At 41.4% G+C, this 27,216-nt stretch overlaps 4 protein-coding genes across 7 annotated transcripts; 3 read left to right on the top strand and 1 right to left on the bottom strand.

Annotated features, from left to right (window-relative positions):
- The first annotated feature begins 948 nt into the window (after window positions 1-948).
- Window positions 949-5,861, top strand: loxa (lysyl oxidase a). Its single transcript, XM_056433330.1, has 7 exons — window positions 949-1,760; window positions 2,021-2,129; window positions 2,605-2,742; window positions 3,819-3,975; window positions 4,860-4,955; window positions 5,117-5,232; window positions 5,329-5,861. Exons 1-7 carry the CDS (start codon window positions 1,118-1,120, stop codon window positions 5,333-5,335), a joined length of 1,266 nt encoding a protein of 421 aa, XP_056289305.1. The 5' UTR covers window positions 949-1,117; the 3' UTR covers window positions 5,336-5,861.
- A 313-nt stretch (window positions 5,862-6,174) lies between these two features.
- Window positions 6,175-11,988, top strand: snx24 (sorting nexin 24). The gene is made up of 7 exons (XM_056432601.1): window positions 6,175-6,574; window positions 7,976-8,059; window positions 8,502-8,606; window positions 9,042-9,136; window positions 9,238-9,267; window positions 9,476-9,540; window positions 9,674-11,988. The coding sequence occupies exons 1-7, from the start codon at window positions 6,506-6,508 to the stop codon at window positions 9,742-9,744; spliced, it is 519 nt and encodes a 172-aa protein (XP_056288576.1). The 5' UTR covers window positions 6,175-6,505; the 3' UTR covers window positions 9,745-11,988.
- A 32-nt stretch (window positions 11,989-12,020) lies between these two features.
- ggcx (gamma-glutamyl carboxylase) lies at window positions 12,021-18,167 on the bottom strand. Of its 2 annotated transcripts, none has more exons than XM_056432599.1 (15): window positions 17,992-18,167; window positions 17,548-17,751; window positions 17,283-17,441; window positions 16,107-16,272; window positions 15,931-16,009; window positions 15,709-15,815; window positions 15,460-15,623; window positions 15,045-15,346; window positions 14,542-14,673; window positions 14,095-14,246; window positions 13,784-13,953; window positions 13,545-13,675; window positions 13,308-13,455; window positions 12,934-13,138; window positions 12,021-12,832 (listed from the first exon to the last, which is right to left on the bottom strand). In XM_056432599.1, exons 1-15 carry the CDS (start codon window positions 18,014-18,016, stop codon window positions 12,658-12,660), a joined length of 2,319 nt encoding a protein of 772 aa, XP_056288574.1. In that variant the 5' UTR covers window positions 18,017-18,167; the 3' UTR covers window positions 12,021-12,657. The 2 variants fall into 2 exon arrangements, with proteins under 2 accessions (XP_056288574.1, XP_056288575.1); XM_056432600.1 differs by having other exon boundaries at window positions 17,548-17,735; window positions 17,992-18,166.
- Window positions 18,168-19,325: 1,158 nt separating this feature from the next.
- gmcl1 (germ cell-less, spermatogenesis associated) lies at window positions 19,326-26,920 on the top strand. Of its 3 annotated transcripts, XM_056432220.1 has the most exons (16): window positions 19,326-19,644; window positions 20,381-20,563; window positions 20,709-20,832; window positions 20,930-21,026; window positions 21,112-21,209; window positions 21,304-21,416; window positions 21,523-21,588; window positions 21,880-21,964; window positions 23,691-23,781; window positions 23,892-24,032; window positions 24,162-24,231; window positions 24,384-24,459; window positions 24,558-24,703; window positions 25,380-25,467; window positions 25,572-25,730; window positions 25,855-26,920. In XM_056432220.1, the coding sequence occupies exons 2-15, from the start codon at window positions 20,388-20,390 to the stop codon at window positions 25,710-25,712; spliced, it is 1,512 nt and encodes a 503-aa protein (XP_056288195.1). In that variant the 5' UTR covers window positions 19,326-19,644; window positions 20,381-20,387; the 3' UTR covers window positions 25,713-25,730; window positions 25,855-26,920. The 3 variants fall into 3 exon arrangements, with proteins under 3 accessions (XP_056288195.1, XP_056288194.1, XP_056288193.1); XM_056432219.1 differs by having other exon boundaries at window positions 20,386-20,563; window positions 25,572-26,920; XM_056432218.1 differs by having other exon boundaries at window positions 25,572-26,920.
- Window positions 26,921-27,216: the final 296 nt, after the last annotated feature.

The raw sequence follows: 27,216 nt of genomic DNA, 5'->3' as shown, positions 1-27,216 counted from the left end.
TTTTGGTTTCAAGTCTGTATCTCTCAAGAAACTGTACGACTCCTGTTGAGCACTTGCTGGGGTTTAGCAGCAGCCCTCCAGTTGTGTAGATGTTGTGTTTCATAAACAGAGGAAAATGGAAACCCTGGATTAAATTTCCCAAACTATGCATTATACCTCTGGTGTTAACAGCAGGGTGGTGATTTGACTGGGACGCAGCAAATTACCTAGATTTATGAGCGTGGGGTCACCAGACGCAGTAATGCAGATATCAAGTAACATCTCAGTCTCATTTTGTTTGTTGCTCAGAATAGACTAATTATGACTTTATAGAAGATAACTATGGGATGCACATGATGAATCTTTCACGTTGTCAGCTAAACTCAACACAGACAGGAGTGGGTGAGGGGAGGTTGTGGCAAATGGTTTCCCAGAAGAAAATGTAAATGTTGAGAAGAGTAATGTTTAGGGTTCATGAAATCCCCCAATGAGAAAGTGTAGTGCAGAGACTTCTGGTAGAGCCGGTTGCAATGAGGTTGGGCGTTCACCCAACAGTAAAGGAAAAAGCTATTTATCATGACATTCTGTTGATTTGGAAAAGAAAAAATTAGGACCATATAATGGGTGGTCTTATTAATGTGAGACCCACTTCTAATGTAGTAGGAATAACTTTTTGCTTTTGATTTTGCATGATTGTAGCATAATGTATTTGTAAGGAAGCAAATAAGTCTCACTGCCTCTTACTGAGACACATTACCCAGCTTTCAAAGAGCCAGACCGAACAGTTATCAAACACACAGAATGATCACACATCCCGTATCCAGTCAGTGGTGAGCACCAGCACCATAACAGATTCAGTAACGACAAATGCTGAACTCCTCCTCCTCATCATCCTCCTCCTCCTACTGCTTCTCTAACTTCTCCTCCTCCTCCTCCTCCTCCTCATCATCATCATCTCACTGCAGGCTTCAGGAGCAGAGCGATATGAGTTTACACGGATACATTTAAACGTAGCTTTCTTCTCAATGAATATCCTTAAAATATTAATGAAGGATATTTAGGTCAAAGACAAGGAGCGACCCCAGCTCATTTAAAATACTTGCTGTGTCACATTAAATCTCCTTTAATTTAGTTCATCATGGGATTACGCATATTTGGCACGCCACTTTACGCATATGCGTGCATCTATTTTTTTGTTTTCCTCCTGCAAGCTGTCCAGTCTCAAACCAATTCAGGGACCCAACTAGGAAAAAGCCAAAAAGCAGTTCTCCGGCAGACGCTACAGTGGTCACACAACGGCAAGGTTTTTAGCATTTTAAGCCAGGGCTCGGAGTATCAGCGACCGAGGCGCAGGGGCGCATCCAAGGAGCAAGTGCAGGCGCGACCAGTCACCATCATTCGTGATGCGGACGTGAGACATCCGGACACCACGAACCAGCGTGTGGCCCAGCGGGAGCAGCAGCAGCCTCCCCGGCCGGCGTCCGATCTGCATCGAGCCCGCGGGCTCCCGTCTCCGCTCCAAAGACTCGTGAGAGGGCAAGAGCACCGCCAGCTGAATCACACTGACCGTGTCGGTGAGCTCACGGAGACGCAGAAGAACAGCAATGAGACCCAGGAAAAGGTCACTGTCAGTCCGCCTCTGCCCCGGAGAGAAGACATGATGGTCGGTGATGATCCCTACGACCCCTACAAGTCCACAGATAGAGATAACCCGTATTACAATCGTTATGACGTTTACGAGAGACCGAGGCGGAGATCGAGAACAAGGTATCATCAGTATGGTAAGAGTTGGGTTCTCAAAACAACATGTATGAGAATAGATATGACTTAAAAAAGATATTTAAATGCACCCAGTTTATCTATCAACTGTCTGTCTTGATTTAACATTTCTTCATGTGTCGACCTATTTGCCATCTGTTACTGTGTCTGTCTGTATAGGAAACATAATAATTTACTGATTGATTCATTTGTCATGAACCACTTTTATTTACCGTCATATTCATAGCTATTGTCAGTATTATAATGTTGTTTGTTGTTTTAGGTCTGCCGGATCTAGTACCTGATGCGTACTACATTCAATCCTCTGCTTATGTCCAGAGAGTCCCAATGTACAACCTGAGATGTGCAGCTGAGGAGAACTGTTTGTCGAGGTAGGTCTGCTGTCAGGTCTGTACGTCTGTAGGTCTGCAGCCAGGACTTATCCACAGGGAGGAAAAAAACAAGTCTGACTGTGATTCACAGAGCTTTGAGCCATAACAACCCGTCTAAAGTGTTTGTGGCTGAGGGCTGCACAGAGGAACATGAGATGAGGTCAAATTAACCGAATCCTGCCACTGGTGTTGCAGACGGGAGCCGTGGTGGATTCCTGTAAAGTATAATCATAGTTTGCCCCGAGGAGAAAAAGCACGAATGGTAAACACATATCGAAAACTATAACCAACAACCTCATCGCTCCAAATTATTTTTCCACCCACAGTTTACACACTGACTGCCTTCACTCAGACTCTAATGATCTGCTCCACTCAGAGGGCTGAGCAGGAAAAACCATCTTGGTGATGTAATCGTGTCCACATATGGCCTTTTCTTTCTGCAAATGTATGCTCTACCTTTGCTTTGTGCCTGCAGCTCAGCGTATACAGCCAGCATTAGAGACTATGACACCCGCATGCTGCTGAGGTTTCCTCAGAGAGTCAAGAACCAAGGGACGGCGGACTTCCGCCCCAGCAGGCCACGTTACTCCTGGGAGTGGCACAGCTGCCACCAGTAAGTATAAGGTCATTTCAGTGCTGTCCACCTCACCATCACACACAGAAAGTCTATCTTGGACCATTTGTTCTGACATCAATTAGATGCGTTCATGAAGATTTAATGCATGAAAACATTAACCAGATCTAGAGAAGATTTAAATATTACATGTTTTTAAGAGGTTGAATTGGAGACATCACTTTTTCTTCACACATTGTAACTTTATGTAGTGTTTTAATGTATTCAACACATCAGTAGTTTCCGATAAATAGATAGTATTTGTCACTACACTATTTGGTTGGTCCAGTCTGTGGTTGTGGTTTGGCACCCCTTGTTGGACCACTGCTGGCTTTACTTCTGGCTGTATTATAGCTTTGCTGAGAATTTGATTTCAGAATTGTCATCTTCACATTTTTAGGCTTTTAAAAATGTTATTTTAAATATTTTAAATCTCAGCAAATAGGCAGTAAAAACCCACTTTGGCCGATGATGTGACTGAACTTCATATGACCTCATAATTCCGTTAACAGTTGCAAAGCCAGACATTGTAAAATAGAGTTATGTGATGATAATGAGCCTAAAAAGGAAAACCGCTGGTGTGTTTTATCCTTTATTGAGCTTTTGGTAAAGTGCCAGTTTTCCTTGATCATCAGAAACTACCTCAGTCCATAGTTATGTTGTGAAACAACCAGGCTACTGTGCTTATCCCCAAAATGGAGCACATTTGGCAAAGATCCTATTATCTGTTATTGTAGAGTAGACTGTATAGATGTTGTCAGTGTTTTGAAAGTCAACTTGTGTTAAAGTCCAGACTGTTTTGTCTCATTAAACAAACTTACTTTGAGATGGTAGACTGAAGGCGGATTCAGATACCTTGTGTTACATGTACATAATAACTCCCGTGATGTTTGCAGTCACAGGGACTTGCAGTCATTTGAGTGAGCACTGGGAAACGTCCAACAAAATATATTTCATAATAATCAGTAACTCTGCAAATGCAGCTCAGGAACAAGACGGTCTCCACATGTCAAACTAACCCTCGGTGGAGATAAAACATGCGTGAGTTGTTGAACACGGCTGCTGCTGATCCACAGGCACTTCCACAGCATGGACGAGTTCAGCCACTACGAACTGCTGGACGCCTCCTCTCACCACTCGGTGGCCGAGGGCCACAAAGCCAGCTTCTGCCTGGAGGACACTTCCTGTGACTACGGCTACTACAGGAGATTTGCCTGCACCTCACATACCCAGGTCTCAATTATGCCTGCTAAATACATCAATAAATGTTGATATTACTGACTTTAAAGCTGTTCGTATTTTATGTTGTGCCTTACGCAAGGCATTCTCCTTGATAAAGACCAATATTGCCATACATACAAGAGGCTAATCTATTGATACATTACATGTTAAAACTCATGTGACCTTTTTTTGTACGAATCGTCCATGTCGGTTGTAAATATTTCTGACATCCTGTGAGCACATAAATAGGCCTTTTTTCACATGTTGAGTCCTCATAGCAGCACCGGTGTGAATAATAATGCTGACAACACTCTATTCACCACTCTATTCACGTGTCCCAGTAAACTATTACGCTGTGATGTTGCATGAGACCAGGACCCTGAAAATAAGGCAGATAAATGGAATCTGGCTGTCAATAAGTTGGTAATTTACTACTGCTTTTCCTATTGTGACATGTCAAAATGTCTTTAGTAAACAAGAGCAATTTAATTATAGTATAGTATAGGATAATGACTTTACTGAATTCCCTTTCATTGAATGAATTTGATGAGAGCATTTATTTAAAGGAGAATGGAACTAAGAAATACTAATGCAGCTGTTCATTAGTATTTCCTTTTTGTATGACCAAGTGATGATTTATTGATTTCCTGTTCCTCAATGTCTGATCACTTGTTGGGCAAATTATTTATTTCTCCAGCCTCTTGTCTTGATTTGTATTGTCTTTTTTTCTAATTACTTTTCTTTTTCCTCATAACATGTCTTACCATATCATTCAGTTATAAAACATTAACATATTTGTTACAGTTCTTTATGTTCAAATATAATAGCCTTACATTGTTTCATAAAACGTGTCTTTGCTTATAACGTGTTGTATGTGGATTCTGTCCACTGTGCAGGGCCTGAGTCCAGGATGTTATGATACCTACAACGCAGACATCGACTGCCAGTGGATTGACATCACCGATGTGAAACCTGGAAACTATATCCTCAAGGTTTGTTAGAAATACCAGATGACAAATGTCGAACACCAACCCCTTAGAAAGAGCTACTTGTGTGGAGTCACATTGCCTCCATGATTTAAGTCCATACTGTTTATTTAGCTTTGTTGTTGGCTACTGATTCTTATATGTTGAATGTATGTTGTTCCCCACAGATCACTGTAAATCCCCAATATCATGTCCCAGAATCAGACTACAGCAACAACGTTGTGCGCTGTGACGTTCGCTACACTGGCAACTACGCCTATGTGTCCGGCTGTCACATGTCATCGTGAGTATCATGTTTTGAGGGACACATGTTTCTTTGACATTTCTTGCATTTTCTGTCAATCCTCATGGTGTTGTTTTTTTGTAATACTTCCCTCAGGTATTAGATAACATTAGGTCATTCACAGGAACTCAGCAAGACTGTAAATAACAATGCGGAGGACTGCATATGAAAGCATCGTGAAGTACATTAACAATTGTGATACATACATTTTAAATTGTTAAACACTCCCAAGTTAGAAAAAAAAGGTAAGAATCCTCTGAGGCCAAGTGATGGATAATGTTGAATTCGTTTTTGCTTGTTTTCCTCCATATTGATAAGTATGCTGTTGTCTCGTCGTTTCATGAGAATATCTTTAATTTCTTAATTGTATTGCATTGTGCTGTATACTTCCATTTTATACCATCTGGTAGTCAAATAATAAAATACATTACATTTTGAATCCGAAGAAGTGTGAACCAGCTTTCCCTCATTGTTAAATCAATATCAATTCTATCACAATTTAAAAATGAACCAGCTGTAAAGAAAATGTAATTGTTATATTTATATGCAATGAAAAAAACTCTTTACGACAATTTTTGTTGTTGAAACTAAGTTAATTAAAACTTTTTGGGCTGACCAGATTGAGGTGACTTCCCTGTCTTGCCTTTGCTTCTTATTGTGTTATTTGGCTCATTGTCTTTGCCACACACACACGCACACACACACACACCACACAAAATAACAAAACACACACATACCATAGAGAAATGGCTGAAAACTTCTGATTATTTTATTTACACATTATGATGATTTTTTGATGAATCGATTAATTGTTTAGTCAAACATAGAAATAGCTCATAACCCAGTGCCCAACATAACATCTTCATTCAGGTATTACAAAGGCACATTTAAGAAGCTGGAACGAGGAAATGTTTAATTTTTCCATATATTATTTGCTCATTAGTTGGTTACACAATATATTATTATAATAAAATAATACGTTTAATGATTACGAGTTAATGTAGCTGTTACATAACGAAAACACCCATAACACGGATCTGTATTGCACAAATATTAAATTCTAAAAAACCCAACCTGGCTCCCGGAGTCCCCCTCCGGCCCAGCAGGGGGCGCTACTGAGACTCTGCTCACGTTTGAAGCCACTGATTTTGATCAAGCTGCCAAAGAAATTGGAGTCAACCACCAGCAGTGTGTGTGTGTGTGAGAGTGAGTGAGTGAGTGTGTGTGTGTTCCACAATATATACCCTAAAAACTCTTGGTTTCTCCAGTAAAAATGCACCCAGTCAGAGTATCGATCCCGTCGTTTCGTTCAGAAAACAACTCGATCGAGAAAGGATACACGGTAAGCTGCTCCGTAGCCTCCGTCGGTCTGCGTCGTCCTCTCCGCGGCTGTCATCGGCTCCTCATTTATACTCCGGTGCATTAAACAGCGAGCAGCGTACATTTGAACGGAGTCTGTTTGCTCACCGGCTCGGTCAGCCGCCACGGAGGCGCGCGGTGACCTTGTTTGTTGTGGCTTGTAAACATGTCGGTAAAATCTAATGTTCTTAAGAGCAAATGTTCTTACTCTAGATTTCACTGTAACGTTTGGCAAGACCTCTGTATTTATGTTTCTGCTGTTATAAACCAGCCCACCCAGGACTCCCAGCTGTCTGACAGATTAAGACTGGTTTAAATAAAGCTGCATGACATCATTCATTACACCTGGAACCTCACATTAAGTGTAAATTAACTCTTTAAACTCCCATCAAGTTAATCCTACATGGCTAAACCAGAAACGTGTTTAACAATTCAAAATGTAGCAACAGAGGCAGGGATATACTGCCTCTTAGTCCTTGATGTGTTAGTCAACCTCCAAAAAATGTTGGAGCCTACATTTCCCGAAATGCATTCAACAGACTTTGGGTTAGGTGCCACCAACTCATCTGTTTCAAACTCACACCTCCAGATTGAAATGCTCGAGCTTCCTGTCACAAATGATCCCCTTTTGCATTTCCTCCCCTCTACTGACCCGTGCCCTCGTTCCCCAAATGTTAAAGAGTCGTGTAGCACTTTGGGAAATCCACTTATTTTTTTATTTGTGTAGCTGTTTTCTTTCTTTAGTCAGCCAGGCAACGTTTCACATTTACCAAACAGACATAAAAGTGATATTAATCTTATCATCCAACTCCAGGCGAGAAAATACATATGTTTCCAAAAATTGCAAACTGTATCTTTAACTTCTGTATTGCATTCCTACATAACCGAGTCTCAACCCTCATGAGTCTCTTTTTTTTACATTTTCTTTTCCTCCACAGTAATTAATGATATATTTTCATTGTTGTGAGTTGTTGCAGCATTTTTTAAATGTTTTCCTTGTTGGCTTTCTTTTTTGGGATAAACGGCATGTGGTTTATATTGCCAGTCCTGAATGTGGATTTCCTCATTTACATAACGCTGGCAACAAGAAGCACATTTTTACAGAAGAATCCAACAGAGTGATGGAAGTAGAAGTCTGTTTCGGGATGTTAACAGTAATTCTGACAGATCACATACCAGCAGACAGATGTTTCCTCTTGGTAAGTAGCTGACACAGACTGTAACGGAGGGCTCTGCAGTCAGATGGTTACTGTGGTCAGGAGGGACTGGGAGGGGCCCTTTATGACTGATGTGCTGTGGTGATAAATCATGGTTCCCTTAACTGACTCAACAGAGTTCACCCTTTTTAGGAAAGAGCAGTACAAACCTTTCTTCTTTCTCTCAGGTCTTCGGAATTGACGTGCTGATGAATGGCCGACAACACGCTGTTGAGAAACGCTACAGTGAATTCCACACTTTGCATAAAATGGTGAGCTTCAGTGCATCCTCAACCAAGACGTCAAAAACAAAACATTGCCTTTTTAGCTATTAACTAGTACTAAATACAGATGTGTGACAGCATGCTTAGGAAATCACAGCAGCAAATAAATCGATGAATCATTAATGGTTAACCACGTTCACCAGACCACTTAGTTTGAGGTAGTAGCTTCACAGATGAGTTCCTCTTCCTGTCCTGCTGAACAGTCCACTTTTAGTTTTATTGGCGCTCTATATTCAGTACAGGCCTTTTCCACCTTTTGACATGTCACAGTATTAAAAGTATTAAAAGCTGTGAGTAATAAAATCGCTGATAGTTGATTTCTATTTAGCTGCTTCGGCTTCAGTGTCCTGGTATTGTGATGCTGCTAGCATGGCTGTAACTGTTGCTTGTCCTGTATACTTTTTAATTAGGTTTTTTTAAATCCCTCCAGCTGAAGAAAAGCATAAAGCCTCCCGAGATCCCTTCCAAACATGTTAGAAACTGGGTTCCCAAAGTGCTGGAGCAGAGGAGGCAAGGCCTGGAGCTCTACCTGCAGGTAGGCTGACACACATTCACTCCACCTGCTGGAACTGTTTGCTCAAAGGAAAGACACTTAATATTTCTTAATAAATATCTAAGTATATATCTCTGTGAATCAATACTGAATATTTGAGCCGGCTTCAGGACTCATTGATCTTAGTCTCGATACACAGCTACCAGCTGCGATGTCTGCTCCCCCTTTTCCACGTACACATACGCGCACACACAGAAATTCCAGTATATTTACAACAATATGGAGTCGGTATTGTGAACGTTGCCTTTCTTTCTTCTCCCAAATACATATTTTGTCTCTTGCTCAAAGTAAACACACAAAGCGACGATACAGATGTGTGGAGACTCTGCAAACCGTTCAGCGAGGAGGTCTTTCAGGTCGCGTCAGTTGTGTGCCGCCGCTTCATGCGCACGTTGCAATTTGCTTTTGTTTCGTCAGACTATAATTATGGAAAATGGAGTTCTTCCAAAGATATTCTTGGATTTCCTAAATATCCGCCATTTTCCTTCAGTTCCAAAAACAGAAAGCTGTGGGTGAGTTGACTACGACTTTGTGGCATTTGAATAAGAAAAGTCTGCTGGTTCTCAGGCTACTGGAAGGTTATGTGGCTTATCTTATATTGTTCTTCTCCAAGGTCGTTTGATACAGAATCAGAAGAATCAAGGTGAGTTGTTTTTCAGTCCACTATAGCATGAAACAGCTGGTCAGAGTCCTGTTTAGCAACGGTTAAAACATGAATCCCTATTTGCTCTTCACTTGAACTTTACCCGGCATGTCAGTGACACCACCTACATTTCTACATCCTGTTAATTGATATGCAGCACAAAGTCGCCCACAAACCTCCTGACTCCTCCTTTCTGAACTCTTCTCAGTAAACTTTCACATCAGCCCATCTTGCTGTTTCTGAGAGACCCCTACCTGCTGCCAACCGCTCACGGTGAGTTCAGGCTACTTTCACCTATATCGTAATATCCCTGTGTTTAATGATAAATGAACTATAAAACTACTGCACAACTTTTCAGCAAAAAGTTCAATGTGATTTTTTAAAATTATTATTCTTTCTTTTTCAGATGCATTTTCAAATGTTGTGATTGAAGGTGTGGTACATGGAGTTTTCTACCCGGATCTTCAACCAAGGTAGAGCTGCAGAGCCGAGTCTGAGGGCACGTCACTACAAACACACGCTTCATGTTTTCACACCATTTTAGGTGTGCGTCATGGAAGATGTGACATGTTGAGATACACTACGCCTCATTTACATTTTATCAAGCATAAAACAAAAATCCATACATTTTGGTTCTTTTCTTTCGATAAATACCTGGCCCCAGCAGCATCAGTTGTTCTCAAAATAAGCAATATTGGCCCATATTTCAATAGATTTTAATCCTAAAAAAATTATTTATGCAAAAACTTGTCAGATATTAAATGTAACTACATATGAAACCGTGGCACGTTGACGGTGGCAGGTTAACTTGAGGCATTAGAATCAAAGTAAGTAAAGACTGAAAGGTTTTCTTTTCTGAGTGTATCTAAAAAAAAAAGAGAAATCTTTCTTAAAGTAATGTGTGGAATTAACATACAGGATCAGCTGTAAATAGAGAGAATAGGAATTTCAAAGTAGGCAGAACGTTGAGAGCTTTTAGAAAGTAAATACCAGAAGTTGAAAGTGAGGGGAAGCAGAAAGGAAATGCTGATGCCAGCTGGACCAAAGGTTAGTTTGCCAGACACAGAGGGCGTCTGTAAAAACAGAGCACAGGGCCGGAGTGTGGAGCTGGATGATGCCCTGCAAACAGGGACGTGCCCCTCCCCTTGTAGCACCAGGACTTTGGTGTTTGGATGCGTCCTGAGCGGCCACATCGAGAAGTCTGAGGGGGAGTGTGTTTGTGCATTCTGGTGGAGGTGGCAGCTATGTGCCACATGTACGGGTGGGGAGGATTTAAGTTGTGATGTTGACCTCATATATTGAGCATGAGATGTCTGAAGGATTCTCATAGTGAGCAGCTCAGTTTGGAGCGTAATGTTTTGGGCACAAAGCCCATGTGGCACAACCTGTGAGCGAGAAATGACAGATTAAAAAACCGACGGATTCTAAGAGTACTCCACGGATTTAGCTTTGCACTCCTTCTGCAACTTGATTTAGCAGAACCAGAGATATTACCTTTTCTTTAGTCCATGTATTCGTCGGCCTCACTTGGTTCGTACATTACCCACGATGCAGTTTGACCATCGACAGTTTGGTCTTGGATTAAAGTGTAATGCTAGCGACTGATGTAGCCTCAAGCAGAGATGAGGAGCGGACTTCTTTATTGTGCCACATTCCTAGATGTTTTTAATTTTCGCTTTTCACCGACTGACACACACTCGAGTGAATGGAGGCGATGTTTCTCATTTGGCGCAGCTCCCTCTGGAGCAACAAATGGCTTAATACAACTTTTTTTACTCCCCCATACACAGTAGTACTCTCCAAGACCTGTATACAGACTTTGGTGTGTACAATAAGTGGAGTTCCCCTTTAAGAGAGGAATAGGGAAAGCTCAAGGGTGCTTCTCCATTTATTATTTATGTCTCATTCCTTCTTTTACTTTGCACTTGAAAAACATGTTAACAAAAGATGCAATGATGAGATATGAGGACTGAGAGCTGACAGTAAAGCAGGAGAAAGAGCTGGTTTGTTATCCCACCACACATGAACAATGTAAGTACTAGTCTAATAGGAATATACTGTACTTCTCCTGATAACACTTGTTAAAGGCCAGTATCAAACACTAATGCCCGTCCTGTTAAGTTTATATATAATATAGAAGGCCAGTTGTTTACTTGTGATTAGAAGTATAGTCACCCATCATGAAAAGGGATGCAAACTGTGTTTTGTTTTACAGAGGATTTTAAAATGAGAGACAGTGATTTAAAAGACTAACAACCAGTAAAACACTGTGCAATATGAAATACAAATACAGATTGTTTTTATATTGGTCTTTGTGAAGTACAAATATCTCCTGATCTGTACACTTGAAATTACTTGTGTTTGTGAAACAATATGTCGCATGTCACTATTTGGGCAGTAAGTGATGACACTTATTTATGATGTGACTGGACCTCCAGTAGCGACGACTCCATATTTATACTGAATCCTGAGGAATGAACCTGAACTAAACCGATCATGATTTTGTGTTTTAACAGAGTAAAGCTTTTCTTAGAGCTCCGTCTCAAAGATTTATATGTATTTATATTTTGCAGCATTGTACCGTTTGTGCTCTGATTATGTGAGAAGTGTCATTTATGTGCCATATTGTCAACCTACAGTGAACACTGTTATTCAACTGTAGCACTTTAAGATGGACGACATGTTGAATACTCACACCAATAAAATTATTATTGCCACTAACCTCTTTTGTCAGTTTTAATTAAATTATCAACTGAATTGACACAAGCTTTTATTAGTAAGTCGCTACAAAAAGCCTTTCAATTGACATACGAACAGTTCTGTAAGTCAGTTTATCACATAGAATCATAGTAGTATATTCTCTCAAAATAGTAAACTTCAACATATCTTTCTTTGTATTTTTAAATGTGCTTATGAGTCAGACACAATCATTGACATTCGTGCTGGGTAATAAACCAACAGGAAATTATTGACCAGCCTAATCCTGTTCGTCAGTATGTTCACTAAGATCCGTCCCTTAAGACTCAATTGTTGAGTAACATGTTTGTTTTAATTCACAACAAATAAGAATCAATAGTTTAGAGTATTTCAGTCCTGAAGCATAATGCATCCATCATGGAGCATTTTTTATAGATTTTCAATATGTCAATGTCTTGAAATTCACCCAGCTTTAATTATAAAATCCTTATGCAAATATTTAACAAAGAAAATATAATCTTGCAAAGCATATCTGTTGACCGTGTTCTGCATCCATAACTTCAGGTTCATAAAGAAATTCTATCACTAAATACTGGCTTTATATTTAGAAATAATCCGAGAGGCATAGAAAATAAAAAAATCAGCGGGGTCCCAGTAACAGTCCAGTCGTAAACACACACACACACAGACACTTTAAAGTTCTCCATGACCAGCTTCGTCTTTCACCCGTTCGTCCTGGTTGGCTTCGGCCTGGTTGGCTTCGGCCTGAGGTTCTTTCATGTTGGCGAAGTCCACTTCTCTTGTCAGCTGCTCCAGAGAAGGGAGACCAACCGCCAGGTTTCTCATCGCGATGGCTGTCATCAAGAATCTGAACGCGATGGGGAAGGAGTTAATGAGACACATTCACAGACTTATTTAGGTTTTTTAAAGCAGATCTTCGGTGTAAATACGACCGAAGGCGGCGCTCACCCCCTCCGCATCGTATAGTACTTCTTCACCGCGAAGCGCTCCAGTCGCTCCAGTGCACCGGCCTCCCTGCGCTTCTTCACCTCCTTCATGCGCCGTTGCCTCTTCAGGAACAGCTGCACAATCGGGTCGGTCGCATTGACCTCCGACCCTTCATCACCGTCTGCGGCGATAAGAGGCTGCAGCTGAGGAGGAAGAGGCTCGGTTTCTATGGGAGGAAACAGTTCGGTCAGCAACTTTTTTTTTTTTTGTGTGTGCTCTTGATAATATAATTTTTTTTAAATAATGTTTGCATCGGAAAAAAAACACTGTATTCCTTCATATAATATTCCACTATTAAACGCTCCCCGTCATCGTGCTAACGGCGGGATCTTTACCTGTCCCATTGCGAACGCGCTCTTGAAGGTCATGCAGCTTGGTGAAGTTCTTCTGTAGCGCCGCCTCGGTGGTGTTCACGTAGATATACATATAGCAAGACGGTACTTCAGACACTGTGTACACCTTGTGGTAGGCCCCGGCAGTTACCTACACACATATACGCATCATGGTAAATCCTCTTGTGTGTCCGGGTTAAACAGTTTCATGTTACTGGTGAGGAAAGTGTGCTGCTGTACCTTCATCTTCTCACCAGGCTGCAGAGTGTAGTTCTTCTTCTCCTCCACGATCTCAACATTCACTTGGCCCTGCAAAACACTGATGCTGGTGTTGCCCAGATCCTCACTGACAAAGTTCTCCAAGTGCAGACCTGAAAGGTAACACGCTGTCAGTTGGCACAAAGGCGGCCCTTGTACCAAACTACAGACGGAACAATACTTTTCCGTATGAATGAAAAGGACAAGAAGAGATTCGTAACCTGGGAAATCAGCGATGAAGACAATCTCCGTCTGATTGTCCAGACTGCCCTCAATCTCCTGAAACTTGGTCCTCCACGGTGAGAGGTCCACCAGGAGGGGCATCAGCCATGTGTTTGGACGAAAAGGTGACCAATCGGCCTTCACAACGTCCACACGGGGATCACAGATCCTGAGAGAAAAGTCCAGTGCACGTTTTAAAACACACTTTTACTATTATTAGTTAATAATGATCTTTAAAGACATTTTTCATCCTATAAATCTGATGCCATTATTTGAAGGCATCTTTTTCTCAATCAAAAGGCTCTCATACCTTTGCTGGAAGCGTTCGTTGATGGACACCCAGATGTCGAAGTAGATTTCAGGATCAGAGATATTATAGCGCGGCAGTAAGTGATTGAGGCACGTGGAATACTGCTTCAGCATGTCTCCGTGGTCTTTCCAGCGACGGCTTTGTGTGAACACCTTTAGTACAAATGATGTCATAATTAGCAGTTGGCCAAACTGCAATTAAAAACCGGATCTCAAAGGTCAAATCAAGGAGTGGTATATTGAGTGATACTGTTTATCTTCAACATGCGAAGCCATTGCTATCTAAACTTTAAAGTGTTTTATCACGATTAACCTTACATGCTTTGCTTTGTAGCTCTTATGCACGCAACATCAGGACCGTCTGCGCTGCATGATATACCGTTAGGATAAAGTCTACTGCTCACAAACTCTGCATCTATATCTGACAGGGGTTTTCCTTGTTACTCACTCCGGGGTTCAGATATCCAATTTCTCCAGTTTTTCCATCTTTGTAGGTGATCTTTACATGCTGATGGCTGCGGGAGTGAACCATCATGTCCCATGAGTAGCCGTACAAGCCGTTGGTCCAGTTGTTGTATCCCTGTAGAGAAGAAAACTATTAGGATCATTCCATACTGATAGAAATCACTCTGGAAATTTGTTCTCACCAGTTTCTATTTAAGCTGTTTATAAACCAAGACTTTAAATTCATAAAGAACCAAAATATGATTTGGGGTCTTTCTCCCCTCTGGTGAAACCGGCCTGAGCTGCTGTTTGCTGTGGATCAATGAATATTGATTCTGATTGAGCAACAATCGGCCTGGTGACTCAGAGGGTTTAAAAGGCAAGACAGAATAACTGTGTGGAAATAGGAGCCAGAAGAACATTTTGCAACCATTTACTAACCTGGATCAAGTCGGCTCAAAGTCTTTCCTGATCTTTAATGTTGAAAGAGTGGATGGACTAACATACCTGTGTGATGAAGTGGGAGTAAGGCAGGAAGAGCTGTTCAGCGATGTAGAGAAGAGTAAAGATGGCTGCCAGCTTGTGCTTGAATCTCAGTTTGGGAGCTTTGGCGACAGGCGGGGTCTCCTGAGGATTGGTGCTGGTGCTTTGGATCTTATTGTAAACACAAGAAGTACTGGGCTGAGGGTCCGGTGAGGTGAGTGGCAGGACTGCCCTGAGGAATGATGGGAAACGTGCAAAGAATCTTCTTGGCCAGTCGGTGTAGCAGAAGAGGGGACTGGTGGCCAACATTGTGTAGGAAAACATCCCTGTCGAGGATAAACATTCTCAAGAAGTTGGAGGTGAACCGATGCCCGACAAATGAAAGGCTGAATTAAAAGTACCCATGGGAACAAGAGATGTGTTTTTAATGCAGACTCACCAATGCTGAAGAGCTGAGAGTTCATACAGTGGAAGTAGGAGACGAAGAAAAATGCATACGGTCGTGTGGCATCAAAAAACAGCAGGTAGCCGGCTGTCAGATCCAGAAAAAGACCTCCTCCGTGCACCACGAGCAGATTTATTAACTCCACAGGCAGAATCACTCTGAAAAATAATGTGTGAAGAGCAAAATCAGAGCGGGAGTACTGAGACACAGTCTGATAAAAAGGCGTTGAGCATTAAAACCTACTTGAAAGGATCAAACAGCCAATGGTGAGCCAGGTATGACATCGAGTAGCCCTCCACCCAATCTGCATCCAACTTTTTGAGTCCAGCGAGGAAGTATACAATAAATATCTTTGAGGAACAAAAACACATTGACATCATGAGCTCATACCAAAGTACCAAAGCCACGTTCATGATTAATTGAAAAACAAACAGTATTGATTATTTAGGTCACCGGTGAACAAACCTGTGTCCTCAACAAGGTGTAATTCCATAGAGGCACGTGAGCATTTCTTATAGAAGGCCTCCGCAATCCATCCATTGACCTTCAAATAAGAGACGGGCATTACGGTCTTCCTCAGCTTTCACATACAAACGGGGCAGAAGTGCACCAGCAAACAAACGGACCTAAAAACATCTCACCAGTATCTATTGCCATCCATAAATGTGAGCTGAAAACCGATGAGGCCGTACAGGTACGAGTGATTGTTCCAGGCCGTTTTGTCCAGCATGAAGATGTACCAGTACGTCGAGATGAACATGAGGCAGGAGAGACGGTAGAAACAGCCAAGCATGATGCCCAAAGCACCTTCAGTGAGAAACATACGTAGCAGCTTCAGTTAATCATAAAAACGCTGTTGCTGTTACTATTAATTGGTCGTTTTTTTTACACATGGTGCAGGGAGTCCTATTCAGACAATATAAATAGCTGTATAATGCCTTTAACACTTTAAATAGAAAGGTAATGTTACAAAAGGAAGGAGTGAAAAGATGCTATATACTATTGCATTATGGGAAATAAAGGCAGTTTGACGCATACTAGGCACTCGGGGCATTGTGAAATATCTATTTCTTCACCCAATTTTATGGAAGTGCAATACAAAATCTGCTTAAGAAAGTTGTACAAAATTTGATAAAATAAACGTACAAATGTATGTATATGTGTTAATGTATGTCTATTTGTGTTAATTTATGTCTCTGTGTTAAGTTCAATGTTTATTTTGTCTTAGATCATTCTTGCAAATGGAGTACCACATGCAAAACAAGTAGTATTACTGTGTAAACAATATTTTAACAGATTGTGCTAATGTTGTAAATGTGAAGAATTGAGATGGTTTGATATTCCTCTCTGGTGACAAATGTTTCTTAATACTAGAAGTGTTGAGATTAAGAGTAGAGCATGGAGTTGTACCCAGGCAGGTGTGTCCACTTAGTATTAGGTTTCTAACCGTAATTTTTTTTTGTATCAGTATTTATTTACTTTGATTGTCATTGTGTTTTTATCTCTGCTTGCATTCTTGCTCCAGTGGATAACACATGTGCATTAATTGTCAATACCTTTGTAAGACTCAAACATAACCTTCATGAGTTGGCTGGCTTAAAGAATAAAAGTGCAGCTCTGGTATAGTGTGCTTTGATCTTCACCGTAGACAGGCACCCCACAGAGGCTGTCTCCTATAAAACGCTTGCATCCGCTGAGACTCAAGAAGACGGGGCCCCCTTTCCTCACCAAGCCTCAGTAAGCACCGGGTCGGGAGCATTTCAACCCGTTACCTTTCAGACATAAGTATTGAACGTTAAATAAGGAGCGTGACCCACCGAAGAACATCACCACATACACCAGATACATCCAATCCAGCGGCAGTGGCTGTACGACATTGAAGAGGGGAAAGCGGCACACAGGGGCACCATCCATGTATTTATAGTCCAAGTGACTGAGGCCACGCTCCTGCGTGATGTCGATGACCATGAGCAAACCTGCATGAAAGACACACAATGAAGTCCACACGTGTTTTCTGGCTGTTGCAAAAATCCCTTAAACCCCGCAGACAGTCTGTACTGAGTAAATGATAACTTAACTTACCAAACAAGCAGCGGAAGATGCCAAGGGATGCAGGGTCAGTGGGGCGGTTCAGGAGGGTCACCAGGCTGGGCCAGGAGGTCAGGTCCTCCTTCCTGAACCCAAAGATCTTCTCCATCTTGCTTTTGGTCTGTGGCGTCTCCGTTTTTGGTGGAGCGGTGTCCTTCTTTGCAGCTTGTTCCTCTCCATCCCTGCTCACAAGAGCACCTAGAGGTTTAACAGGTCCCAAGACGCACACTGTTACAATGGCATGTTTTTTTAGCGAGCAAGATACTGTGACATTGTTTGTCAACGAAATGATTGTGCATTTATTTATACAATATGAAAAGCCTCGCGTGATTTAAAAGGCTATTGTGCATACACACCAAACACGACTGCAGCTCCTCGGGTAAATATTGGTCTAAACAGCAACAACCACATCGACTGTCACTGCGAACAAAACCTCACCTGCAGTTGTGCCTCTCGCCTCCATGTTACAAAACGTTCAGAATAAAATGGCTTTTGATCCGGGACATGGGTTCAAAGTAGCCCTGTAGCCCTGTCTCCCTGCCCCAGGTGGACCTCTACTACCTGGTCACGTCTATGAAACGGACAAAGTAACGTGTCCCACGCACACGGGCGAGTCGGAGCAGGGAGAGGAGGGGGCCAGCGAGGGGAGGCGGAGGTTTTGGGAGAGACTGGAATGTTGTGAAAGAGGTACTCGTCGTTAATTGGCGGATTCTTCCATTAATCACGCCCACCACGGAGCACCGCCTACGTCATATCCGGCGCCCCTTGCTTCTCGCAGAGCACTCACGCCTCCCGAATGACCACTAACAAGTGAAATTAGTTCACAAAAATATGAGGTTAAAAAAACCACACAGATTACAAACCTTAAACATGTTGAATTATCTTTAATAATCAACATTTATCTGTTTAATATTGTATGTAATTTATGCAGGAAATCAGATTACGTTTACATGTTTTGTCCCACATTGCCTCCCTTCAAATTATAGGGAAAACTGAGACAACGCTGCAGCTTAGTATAGGATTTAGTTAATTGTGTCTAGTTTATCAACAGTGTTTAGCGTCCAATGAAACAATAGGCTACTTCTTTTTAACCCACGTAAATAATCATTATTCTTTTAATCTACGAAAATCCTGGTCTCAATGATAAAATATGTAAATATACATTATTTTAGCTGTCATACAAATAACATAGCTATTCCTCCTTGAAACTGTATGTATTAGTTATAGACTACGTGTGTATTGTATATTAAATGGTGAATGTTCCCACCCTTACTGTTTTTAGCGTTTATTTAAACATGTATTAAAGTTAGTTTAAATGAAAATGTAATTTAATAGCCCAGATAAATATTTTTTGTCTGGGCTATTAAATTATCTAAAAAGAGGGTTTTTTCTGAACACAAATTCTGAAAGCATGAGTTTCCTCTCAAAAGCAGCCAGTGCAGTGATAAAGTCTAAATTATTCAAAGACATATACTACTTAACATAAACGACTAACACCGTTGATGATTCAGCGGTGCCCTTCGAAAAGTAGTGGCGTTTAGCCCTAGAATAGTATGTGTATTTACGTTGTTTTTTTAAACATTTGTGGTGAATTCAAGGTGCAACGTGGATTTTTTTTTAAAGTGAACCGATTTAGACGTAACACAAGAAAAGGTGTATGTAATACATCCTTCTCACGGCCGGGAGCGCCGTTGAGCAGAGCGGCCGCCTGTGTGGTAGAATACTGCTGTTAACTCGCGAGAGAAGAACAATATCAAAAGCAGCCACAGCTTTTCAGGGCAGCAACACAACATCTCCTGCCTCTGGGTCTATTTCTGCGATCATCTAGAAACATGTAACTGAAACCAAAGAGCGTTTTGAGGTCCGGAGGCTCGTGTAGAACTGCAGCTTGTCGGAAGCGACGCTGTTGTTGTTTTCAGACCTGTTTTCAGACCTGTTTTCGTGTGTGATTTCGGAAGCTAAGTTAGCTCTTAGGTTAGCCCCTCTTTAACTGGCTCGTCAACGTCTGCAGTCTGTTCGACCTGACTGAGATAATCGGTGTTTCCCGTCCACAGTCACCCCGCACCCCTCCCTCGGCCTGCGGATCATCAGGTAAATTAGCTCATGTGTCCTTTTGTTAAATGTGCTGAGCATCAGGTTTCACTGTGCTGCAGCCCTGGCATCAGACTTTGTGACTGACCACATATTTGTTTCATGCCATTTGCTTTATTCGTGAACATTTAACTCGACGATGCCATTTTTGATGATGTTTCATTTTTACCAAATAGACTAACAACTACATATAACTTTAAAAATATTACCACACATTTTGGAATGTATTTAATGTATTTAAGAGACAAGTCAATGCAAAGGCATTGTTATATTGTCATGCAGTCTTTTAAGAAAAGTGAATGTTGCTAAAAAACAAAAACAATTGTCAATCCGTCCATAAGCAGATAATTAGCAACATTTTTGATAAGTAATCAATCACGTCAAGTCGTTTATCAATTAATAATGGGAAACATTTGGGGTTTTTCAACTTCACAAATCCACGACTGTTGTTTTTTCTTTGTTTGACTTTTTATAGACTAAAAAATGAATCAACCGAAAAATGAATCAACAGATTAATCAAGAATTTAATCCATTGTTAGTTAAAACTCTCAAGAAAAGTAATATAACTCCAACACAAGCACAAAACATAAGCTTCATCACAATACCGTAACGGCCAAAGTTTATAAAAGTATCTGCTCTAATGATTTTGATGTTGTATGGATCAATGCTGATCTGTTGCAATGTGAAGATACTGAACAGCAGACTTTGTTTTGTTTGTGTTACATCTCATTGGAAGTGTAGAGATGGGAAGTCTGAGCAGCAGGTTCCAGTCCGCCTCTCGGGGATCAGAGGAGGCTGCAGAGGGCACAAGTACCAGCCACAAGCATAGATGTGAGTGTAAGAAGAGGAAACGAAATGCCCAGTGTGACTGTGACAGCGACCAAGAGGAGGACGATGCCATACTAGATACACCTCGCAGGCAAGTCTGGCAAAGAAAAAATAATCCCCCCCAAAAAATTGAAATAAATATATATATATATATATATAAGACATAAATATGTTGTCTTACCTTTTTCTTATTGTCTCTCCTCTGTTGTTTGTTTGTGTTTTCCAAACTTGAGCAGGAAGAAATTGAAAAACACATCGCGATACATTTATCAGACTTTGTTCCTGAATGGAGAAAACAGTGACATTCGCATCTGTGCTCTGGGACAGGAGTGGAACCTCCACAAAGTCTACCTGTGCCAGGTAAAACAGCACAAAGACCATCAGTGACATCTCCTTTCATGTTGGTTATCATTGCCTCTCCTTTAATACTTCTCTCCCTCCTCATTGGATCTTGTAGTCTGGGTATTTCTCCAGCATGTTCAGCGGCTCTTGGAAAGAGTCCAACATGATGGAAATCAACGTGGAGATCCCCGACCAGAACATCGACACTGAAGGTGAGAAGACCACAGTCAAAGAAAGATGTTTGTTTGTTTGTGTGTTTCCTGATAGAAATGTACTGTTTTGTTCGTGTGTGTGTAGCTCTGCAAGTCGTATTTGGATCCCTGTACCGGGATGATGTCCTGATCAAGCCCAGCAGAGTTGTCAGTATTCTTGCAGCCGCTTGTATGCTACAGCTGGTCAGTAGATTCAAATTACCATCTTTATTTGTGTACGCACAGTCATGTACAAAAAATTATCAAAGCTCATGTTTGTTTGTTGTGTTGTCTCCAGGATGGCCTGATCCACCAGTGTGGAGAGACCATGAAGGAAAACATTAGCGCGAAGACCGTCTGTGGATACTACGCTTGTGCCAGCATCTATGGCTTGGATTTAGTCATGAAAAAGTCAGATTTGTAATTGTTTAAAATCCCAGTAATTAATTGGGTAAAACCGTATCTTGTGCTGTGTACTCACATCCCACTGTGTGTGTTTGTGCATCTCTTTCTGCAGGTGTCTTGAGTGGCTTCTGAACAACCTGATGACTCATCAAAATGTCGACCTGATGAAAGAACTTGGGTGTGTGTGCGCGCTTACAGTTCTGTAGTTTTTACATAATCTTCCAGCGTATGTGGTTTCTTCAGTAGCATTGTATCAGTTCGGATAATGAAGGTATCGAATCTAATTCAGGATAGGCCTCATGAGTACACTCTGTTGCCTAATTAAAATGGTCTGGATTTGGGTTTAGTGCCGTGACCTATTTAATAAGGACAATGAAATGGCTGTGTTTAGTAATTATGTTTTAAACCATTGTGTAAAATATTGTATCTATGATCAAACTCACCATTTGTCTCTGCCCTGCATTTACAGGGGAGAGGTGATGGAGCAACTCATCCAGTCCTCGGACCTGTTTGTCATGCAGGTGGAAATGGATGTATACACAGCTTTGAAAAAGGTACATGCAAATATATATACACTACCGTTCAAAAGTTTGGGATCACTTAGAAATGTCCTTATTTTTCAAAGAAAAGCATTGTTTTTTTCAATGAAGATAACATTAAATCTATCAGAAATACACTCTCTACATTGTTAATGTGGTAAATGACTATTCTAGGTGGAAACGTCTGGTTTCTAATGAAATATCTCCATAGGTGTATAGAGGCCCATTTCCAGCAACTATCACTCCAGTGTTCTAATGATACATTGTGTTTGCTAATCGCCTTAGAAGACTAATGGATGATTAGAAAACCCTTGAAAACCCTTGTGCAATTATGTTAGCACAGCTGAAAACTGTTTTGCTGATGAGAGAAGCTATAAAACTGGCCTTCCTTTGAGCTAGTTGATTATCTGGAGCATCACATTTGTGGGTTCGATAAGACTCTCAAAATGGGCAGAAAAAAAGAACTTTCATGTGAAACTCGCCAGTCTATTCTTGTTCTTAGAAATGAAGGCTATTCCATGCGAGAAATTGCAAAGAAACTGAAAATTTCCTTCATCGGTGTGTACTACTCCCTTCAGAGAACAGCACAAACGGGCTCTAACCAGAGCAGAAAGAGAAGTGGGAGGCCCCGGTGCACAACTCAGCAAGAAGACAAGTACATTAGAGTCTCTAGTTTGAGAAATACACGCCTCACAGGTCCTCAACTGGCAGCTTCTTTAAATGGTACCCGCAAAACGCCAGTGTCAATGTCGACAGTGAAGAGGCGACTCCGGGATGCTGGCCTTCTAGGCAGAGTGGCAAAGAAAAAGCCATATCTGAGACTGACCAATAAAAAGAAAAGATTTGTATGGGCAAAAGAACACAGGCATTGGACAGAGGAAGATTGGAAAAAGGTGTTATGGACAGATGAATCCAAGTTTGAGGTGTTTGGATCACACAGAAGAACATTTGTGAGATGCAGAACAGGTGAAAAGATGCTGGAAGAGTGCCTGACACCATCTGTCAAGCATGGTGGAGGTAATGTGATGGTCTGGGGCTGCTTTGGTGCTGGTAAAGTGGGAGATTTGTACCAGGTAAAGGGATTTTAAATAAGGAAGGCTATCACTCCATTTTGCAACGCCATGCCATACCCTGTGGGCAGCGCTTGATTGGAGCCAATTTCCTCCTCCAACAGGACAATGACCCAAAGCACACCTCCACATTGTGCAAGAACTATTTAGGGAAGAAGCAGGCAGCTGGTATGCTGTCTGTAATGGAGTGGCCAGCACAGTCACCAGATCTCAACCCCATTGAGCTGTTGTGGGAGCAGCTTGACCGTATGGTCCGCAAGAAGTGCCCATCAAGCCAATCCAACTTGTGGCAGGTGCTTCAGGAAGCGTGGGGTGAAATTTCAACAGATTACCTCAACAAATTAACAGCTAGAATGCCAAAGGTCTGCAATGCTGTAATTGCTGCAAAAGGAGCATTCTTTGACGAAAGCAAAGTTTGAAGAAAAAAATTAATACTTCAAATACAAATCATTATTTCTAACCTTGTCAATGTCTTGACTATATTTTCTATACATTTTGCAACTCATTTGATAAATAAAAGTGTGAGTTTTCATGGAAAACACGAAATTGTCTGGGTGATCCCAAACTTTCGAACGGTAGTGTATATATATATATATTATAACTTCCAGTTAAACTGTTTGTAGCATCAGGCTTGTTTCTAAAAGCTCTCTTTGTAATTTCTCTCCCTGAAGTGGATGTTCCTGCAGCTCAATCCATCGTGGGACGGCCCAATCAAACAGCTTCTGGCTGACGCTGATGCCTGGCTTTGCAAACGCAGGACAGGTACAGTAAGGCGACATATCTCATGAAAGAGGGATCTTCATTTGTAATCTTTTTCATGAGTAGCCACACGCAGATGTTTGATGAGCTTTCCAATGGACTTTGTGCTCCAGACCTGTGTGAAAAAGAGCCCTTCTTGAACACCGAGGACAGCGAACCTTTTCGCTCGGTGTTCAGACACGTTCGTCTCCAGTACATCATCAACGATCTGGCATCGGCACGCATCCTGGAGAGAGACAACATTTTGCCCCCTGGTAAGATGTGGCTCCGTCTCTGCCATCGTGTAGACGCATCGTAAAGCAGACTTTACATTTACATCTCTAGGAATCGTCTTTTTCATGAGCTTATGCACTGTTAATATTTTATATTCTAACTTATACCAGATTGGTTAACGTCGGTTTACAAAAACCAGTGGTTCGCCATGCTCCGCACAGAATTTGACAACGACAATGGGTAAGAACCTGAGACTGAACAAGTGTAATGTCAGTGGACTGTTAGTTTTACCTATATTTTCTAGCGGCATCTTTATACAAACACAACAACTGTTTAGATGTAATCTGATTTTGATGTTGTTCAGATGACAAAACTCTGATTTCCATCATTAGCCCTCAGGAAGCTAACAAAGATGAGTTTGAGCTGAGCAGTATGAGGTGCGGCAGAAAACTGACTAAAGATGGAGATGTAAGTCAGACCGTCTCGCTTCTACAGGAACTTCTGCTGCTGTACAATGTATTCAGTTTAATGTTTACAGATACATGTCGTCTCCCTCCTCTCCTCAGTACTGCTGGCGGTGGACGGGCTTCAACTTCGGCTTTGACCTGCTGGTGACCTACACAAACCGTTTCATAGTCTTCAAACGGAATACTCTGAGTCAGCCATGTGGGGGCGCTGTGAGTCTGCAAGCCCGGAGGCATCTGGCGTTCAGGTGTGTGTGCAGGCACATTTGAATATGTATCTAAGGGATCGTACACATCTGCAAAACCAAGACATGTATGACATACTGTCAACTACTATAAAAACTGCATGTATAATATGACAAAATAGTCTCAACAAAACAATTTGTTTGCGATTCAGCATTTGTTAAAGTTGCTCTTCAATCACAGTGCTGCAGTCCAAAAACCGAAAAGGGACTTTGTAAGTTGGGGATACGTTCTGAAGTTGAACTGCAACATAATCGGGATCTGTTTCTGTATTTCATGTGTACATCTGAATGTTTAAAATGATGAGTAGTTGTTAAATTCTGTGATGATTATACAATAATCAACTGTAACTAGTATTGTAATTGATAACTCATGATTTTACTTTGTTACCCATTTGAGACCATAGTCATATTTGTAAAACTGAGCTTGTTTGGTTGTTGTAACAGTTATATATTAAAACTAAGTGTTTATTTAAAGGATGAGTTGACATTTTGGGAAAAACATTCACTTTCCTCCCGACTGTTGGACTTTATCCTTGGACAGAGTGATGCGCAGATTCCAATTTTCTTGTCCAATTTCTGATTCTTTTTACTTCCTTCCTTTTTAAAACAATGTGTGTGAATTTTCAGCTTTAATCTTGGGAAGTCCCCGACCTGCCTTTGACAATCTTTATGTGCTCAGGTTACGCCTGGCCTCCTTTGATGGCCGAGGAAAGTTGGTCTGCAGTCGTTCAACAGGTTACCAGCTCCTCACCCTTGAGAAAGACCAGGTCAGTGAGCACAGTTCACATGCAGACGTCTCCTCCGCCTTGTCATTCATTAGCTTTTTATATGAGAAGCTGTCTTTGACATATTATTCCCTTCACTGTCTCAGGAGTATGTGGTTATGAACCTGGACAGCCGGTTGTTAACATTCCCCCTCTACGTGTGCTGTAACTTCCTGTATACGTCGCCTCACTTGGACCAGCGTCCAGAATCCTCAGAACCAGAAAGCACTGCTCGCTGCGTGTCTTGATGCCTGTTCAGTACTCCGGTAATGCCGAGACGCCGACATCGTTCTGACATTGGAAATACCACCTGCATGCTTTGTAACACAGTGAGATGTTTTGTCTGTGTGTCCGACATTGGGACCACACATGGGGTTCAACGTGTCGCAGGAGAGGCCAGGAGAGATGAGGCCACTTGTGTCATCGGAGCAGCTTCAAAACGTTGGACCTCCGCCATGAACTCTCTGCACTGGGATGTTGGACCATTTCTCAAGAGGAACAAAATAACTACTCTCTTATATTTTATGAATGGGAACATCATCAGGGAACTGCTCTCTAGGCTGAAGCTGGACCTTGAGGGACTTGGATGGAAGATTGAAGTCTGTTGCTTCACTCCACTGATGGAGTCAGAGCTATCAGCTGATAGTGATACGTCATACCTGCTGCCACATAACACCTAAACTCAAGCTTTCCCCTTCCGTGTCACAATGTGACAAGTAGCCCAGGCAGCTGATGACGACGTTCAACAGACATCCAGTTTGGTATAATTACATATGTTTTAGGGTTGAGGAAACGCCATCCCCACTTCCATATTATACCCAGTATCAACAACTTTGCTAAAAGTAATGTCACAACGCCCAGGTAATCATTTTGATGTTTTTCATGAGACATAATTCTTCAGGAGTTTTTGTGTGCTAGTCTCATTTACAGTTTACACTTGGATGTCTGTTCAATGACACTAACGTTTTGATATTCACATCCGAATTTTGAAGATCACACAAATGTTGACGTATTGTTTAATGGCTAGACTGTAAAATGTTGTTTTGCTCTGGTTACCGGAGTCCACGGCCTCTGATGCAGTTCAGTTGGACACATTGAAGCAGGCTGCTGAGACTGCGCCCATCGCATATGAAATACCTTTGCAGTTGTGTTATTTTACACTTTTGTACTTCACATGAAGAATTGTCACTTTGTTTTGGGAAATCTGTAACCTCATACTGTTTTGAAAACCTGTAAAGCAGACATACTGACATCTTACTATGACAAAGTCTTTGTTTGGTTGTTATTTTTGATTTCATTTGTAAGGATTAATTTTTTTTGCAAAAGAAAATACAATTCTCAACACAAACTGTCCTATTAAGCGGGCTGTGGTGCAAGCCCATGATCCTATTTAATTTTCCAACAGCTGCAGTTATTTATGCTTCTGAAGATATTACTAAAGTTCTTGCCTGATTTATTTATTGCTTTGACTTTCACTGGGATATACTCACAGCAACAGTGTTATACTATTAATGTAAGTGATAACATCTGTCAATTATTACACGCGTATCATTTTATATGTCAAGTCAATATTCATAGTACGGTTAAAAAGTACACTAAGTCATAGTATGTTGAAAAAGAGCCTGACAAATGTCATTGTAGGATGTCAACAAATCCTTAAGTTATACTGTAGTCCAAAGCAGTTAGAAAGAAAAGTGTCATTGATCATTTTGGATATCATTCCAATCAACATGCATTACATGCACATAGATT

This window comes from Pseudoliparis swirei, chromosome 15 (genome assembly GCF_029220125.1).
Source record: "Pseudoliparis swirei isolate HS2019 ecotype Mariana Trench chromosome 15, NWPU_hadal_v1, whole genome shotgun sequence".
In the NCBI taxonomy this organism is placed as follows: domain Eukaryota; kingdom Metazoa; phylum Chordata; class Actinopteri; order Perciformes; family Liparidae; genus Pseudoliparis; species Pseudoliparis swirei.
This window is presented reverse-complemented; position numbering and strand designations above follow the sequence as displayed.

What these genes read in the sequence shown, in the direction of transcription:
- loxa (XM_056433330.1), top strand. Translation starts at nt 1,118, where the DNA reads ATGGGATTACGCATATTTGGCACGCCACTTTACGCATATGCGTGCATC. An exon ending in GAGGAGAACTGTTTGTCGAG is followed by an intron (nt 2,130 to 2,604) that starts GTAGGTCTGCTG and finishes TTGTGCCTGCAG; the next exon opens with CTCAGCGTATACAGCCAGCA. An exon ending in CCTGCACCTCACATACCCAG is followed by an intron (nt 3,976 to 4,859) that starts GTCTCAATTATG and finishes TCCACTGTGCAG; the next exon opens with GGCCTGAGTCCAGGATGTTA.
- snx24 (XM_056432601.1), top strand. Translation starts at nt 6,506, where the DNA reads ATGCACCCAGTCAGAGTATCGATCCCGTCGTTTCGTTCAGAAAACAAC. An exon ending in CGATCGAGAAAGGATACACG is followed by an intron (nt 6,575 to 7,975) that starts GTAAGCTGCTCC and finishes TCTTTCTCTCAG; the next exon opens with GTCTTCGGAATTGACGTGCT. An exon ending in CCTGCTGCCAACCGCTCACG is followed by an intron (nt 9,541 to 9,673) that starts GTGAGTTCAGGC and finishes TTTCTTTTTCAG; the next exon opens with ATGCATTTTCAAATGTTGTG.
- ggcx (XM_056432599.1), bottom strand. Translation starts at nt 18,016, where the DNA reads ATGGAGGCGAGAGGCACAACTGCAG. An exon ending in CTCTCAGCTCTTCAGCATTG is followed by an intron (nt 15,347 to 15,459) that starts GTGAGTCTGCAT and finishes TATCCTCGACAG; the next exon opens with GGATGTTTTCCTACACAATG. An exon ending in AACGAACGCTTCCAGCAAAG is followed by an intron (nt 13,954 to 14,094) that starts GTATGAGAGCCT and finishes CTTTTCTCTCAG; the next exon opens with GATCTGTGATCCCCGTGTGG.
- gmcl1 (XM_056432219.1), top strand. Translation starts at nt 20,388, where the DNA reads ATGGGAAGTCTGAGCAGCAGGTTCCAGTCCGCCTCTCGGGGATCAGAG. An exon ending in CCGCTTGTATGCTACAGCTG is followed by an intron (nt 21,210 to 21,303) that starts GTCAGTAGATTC and finishes TGTTGTCTCCAG; the next exon opens with GATGGCCTGATCCACCAGTG. An exon ending in GAATTTGACAACGACAATGG is followed by an intron (nt 24,232 to 24,383) that starts GTAAGAACCTGA and finishes TTCCATCATTAG; the next exon opens with CCCTCAGGAAGCTAACAAAG.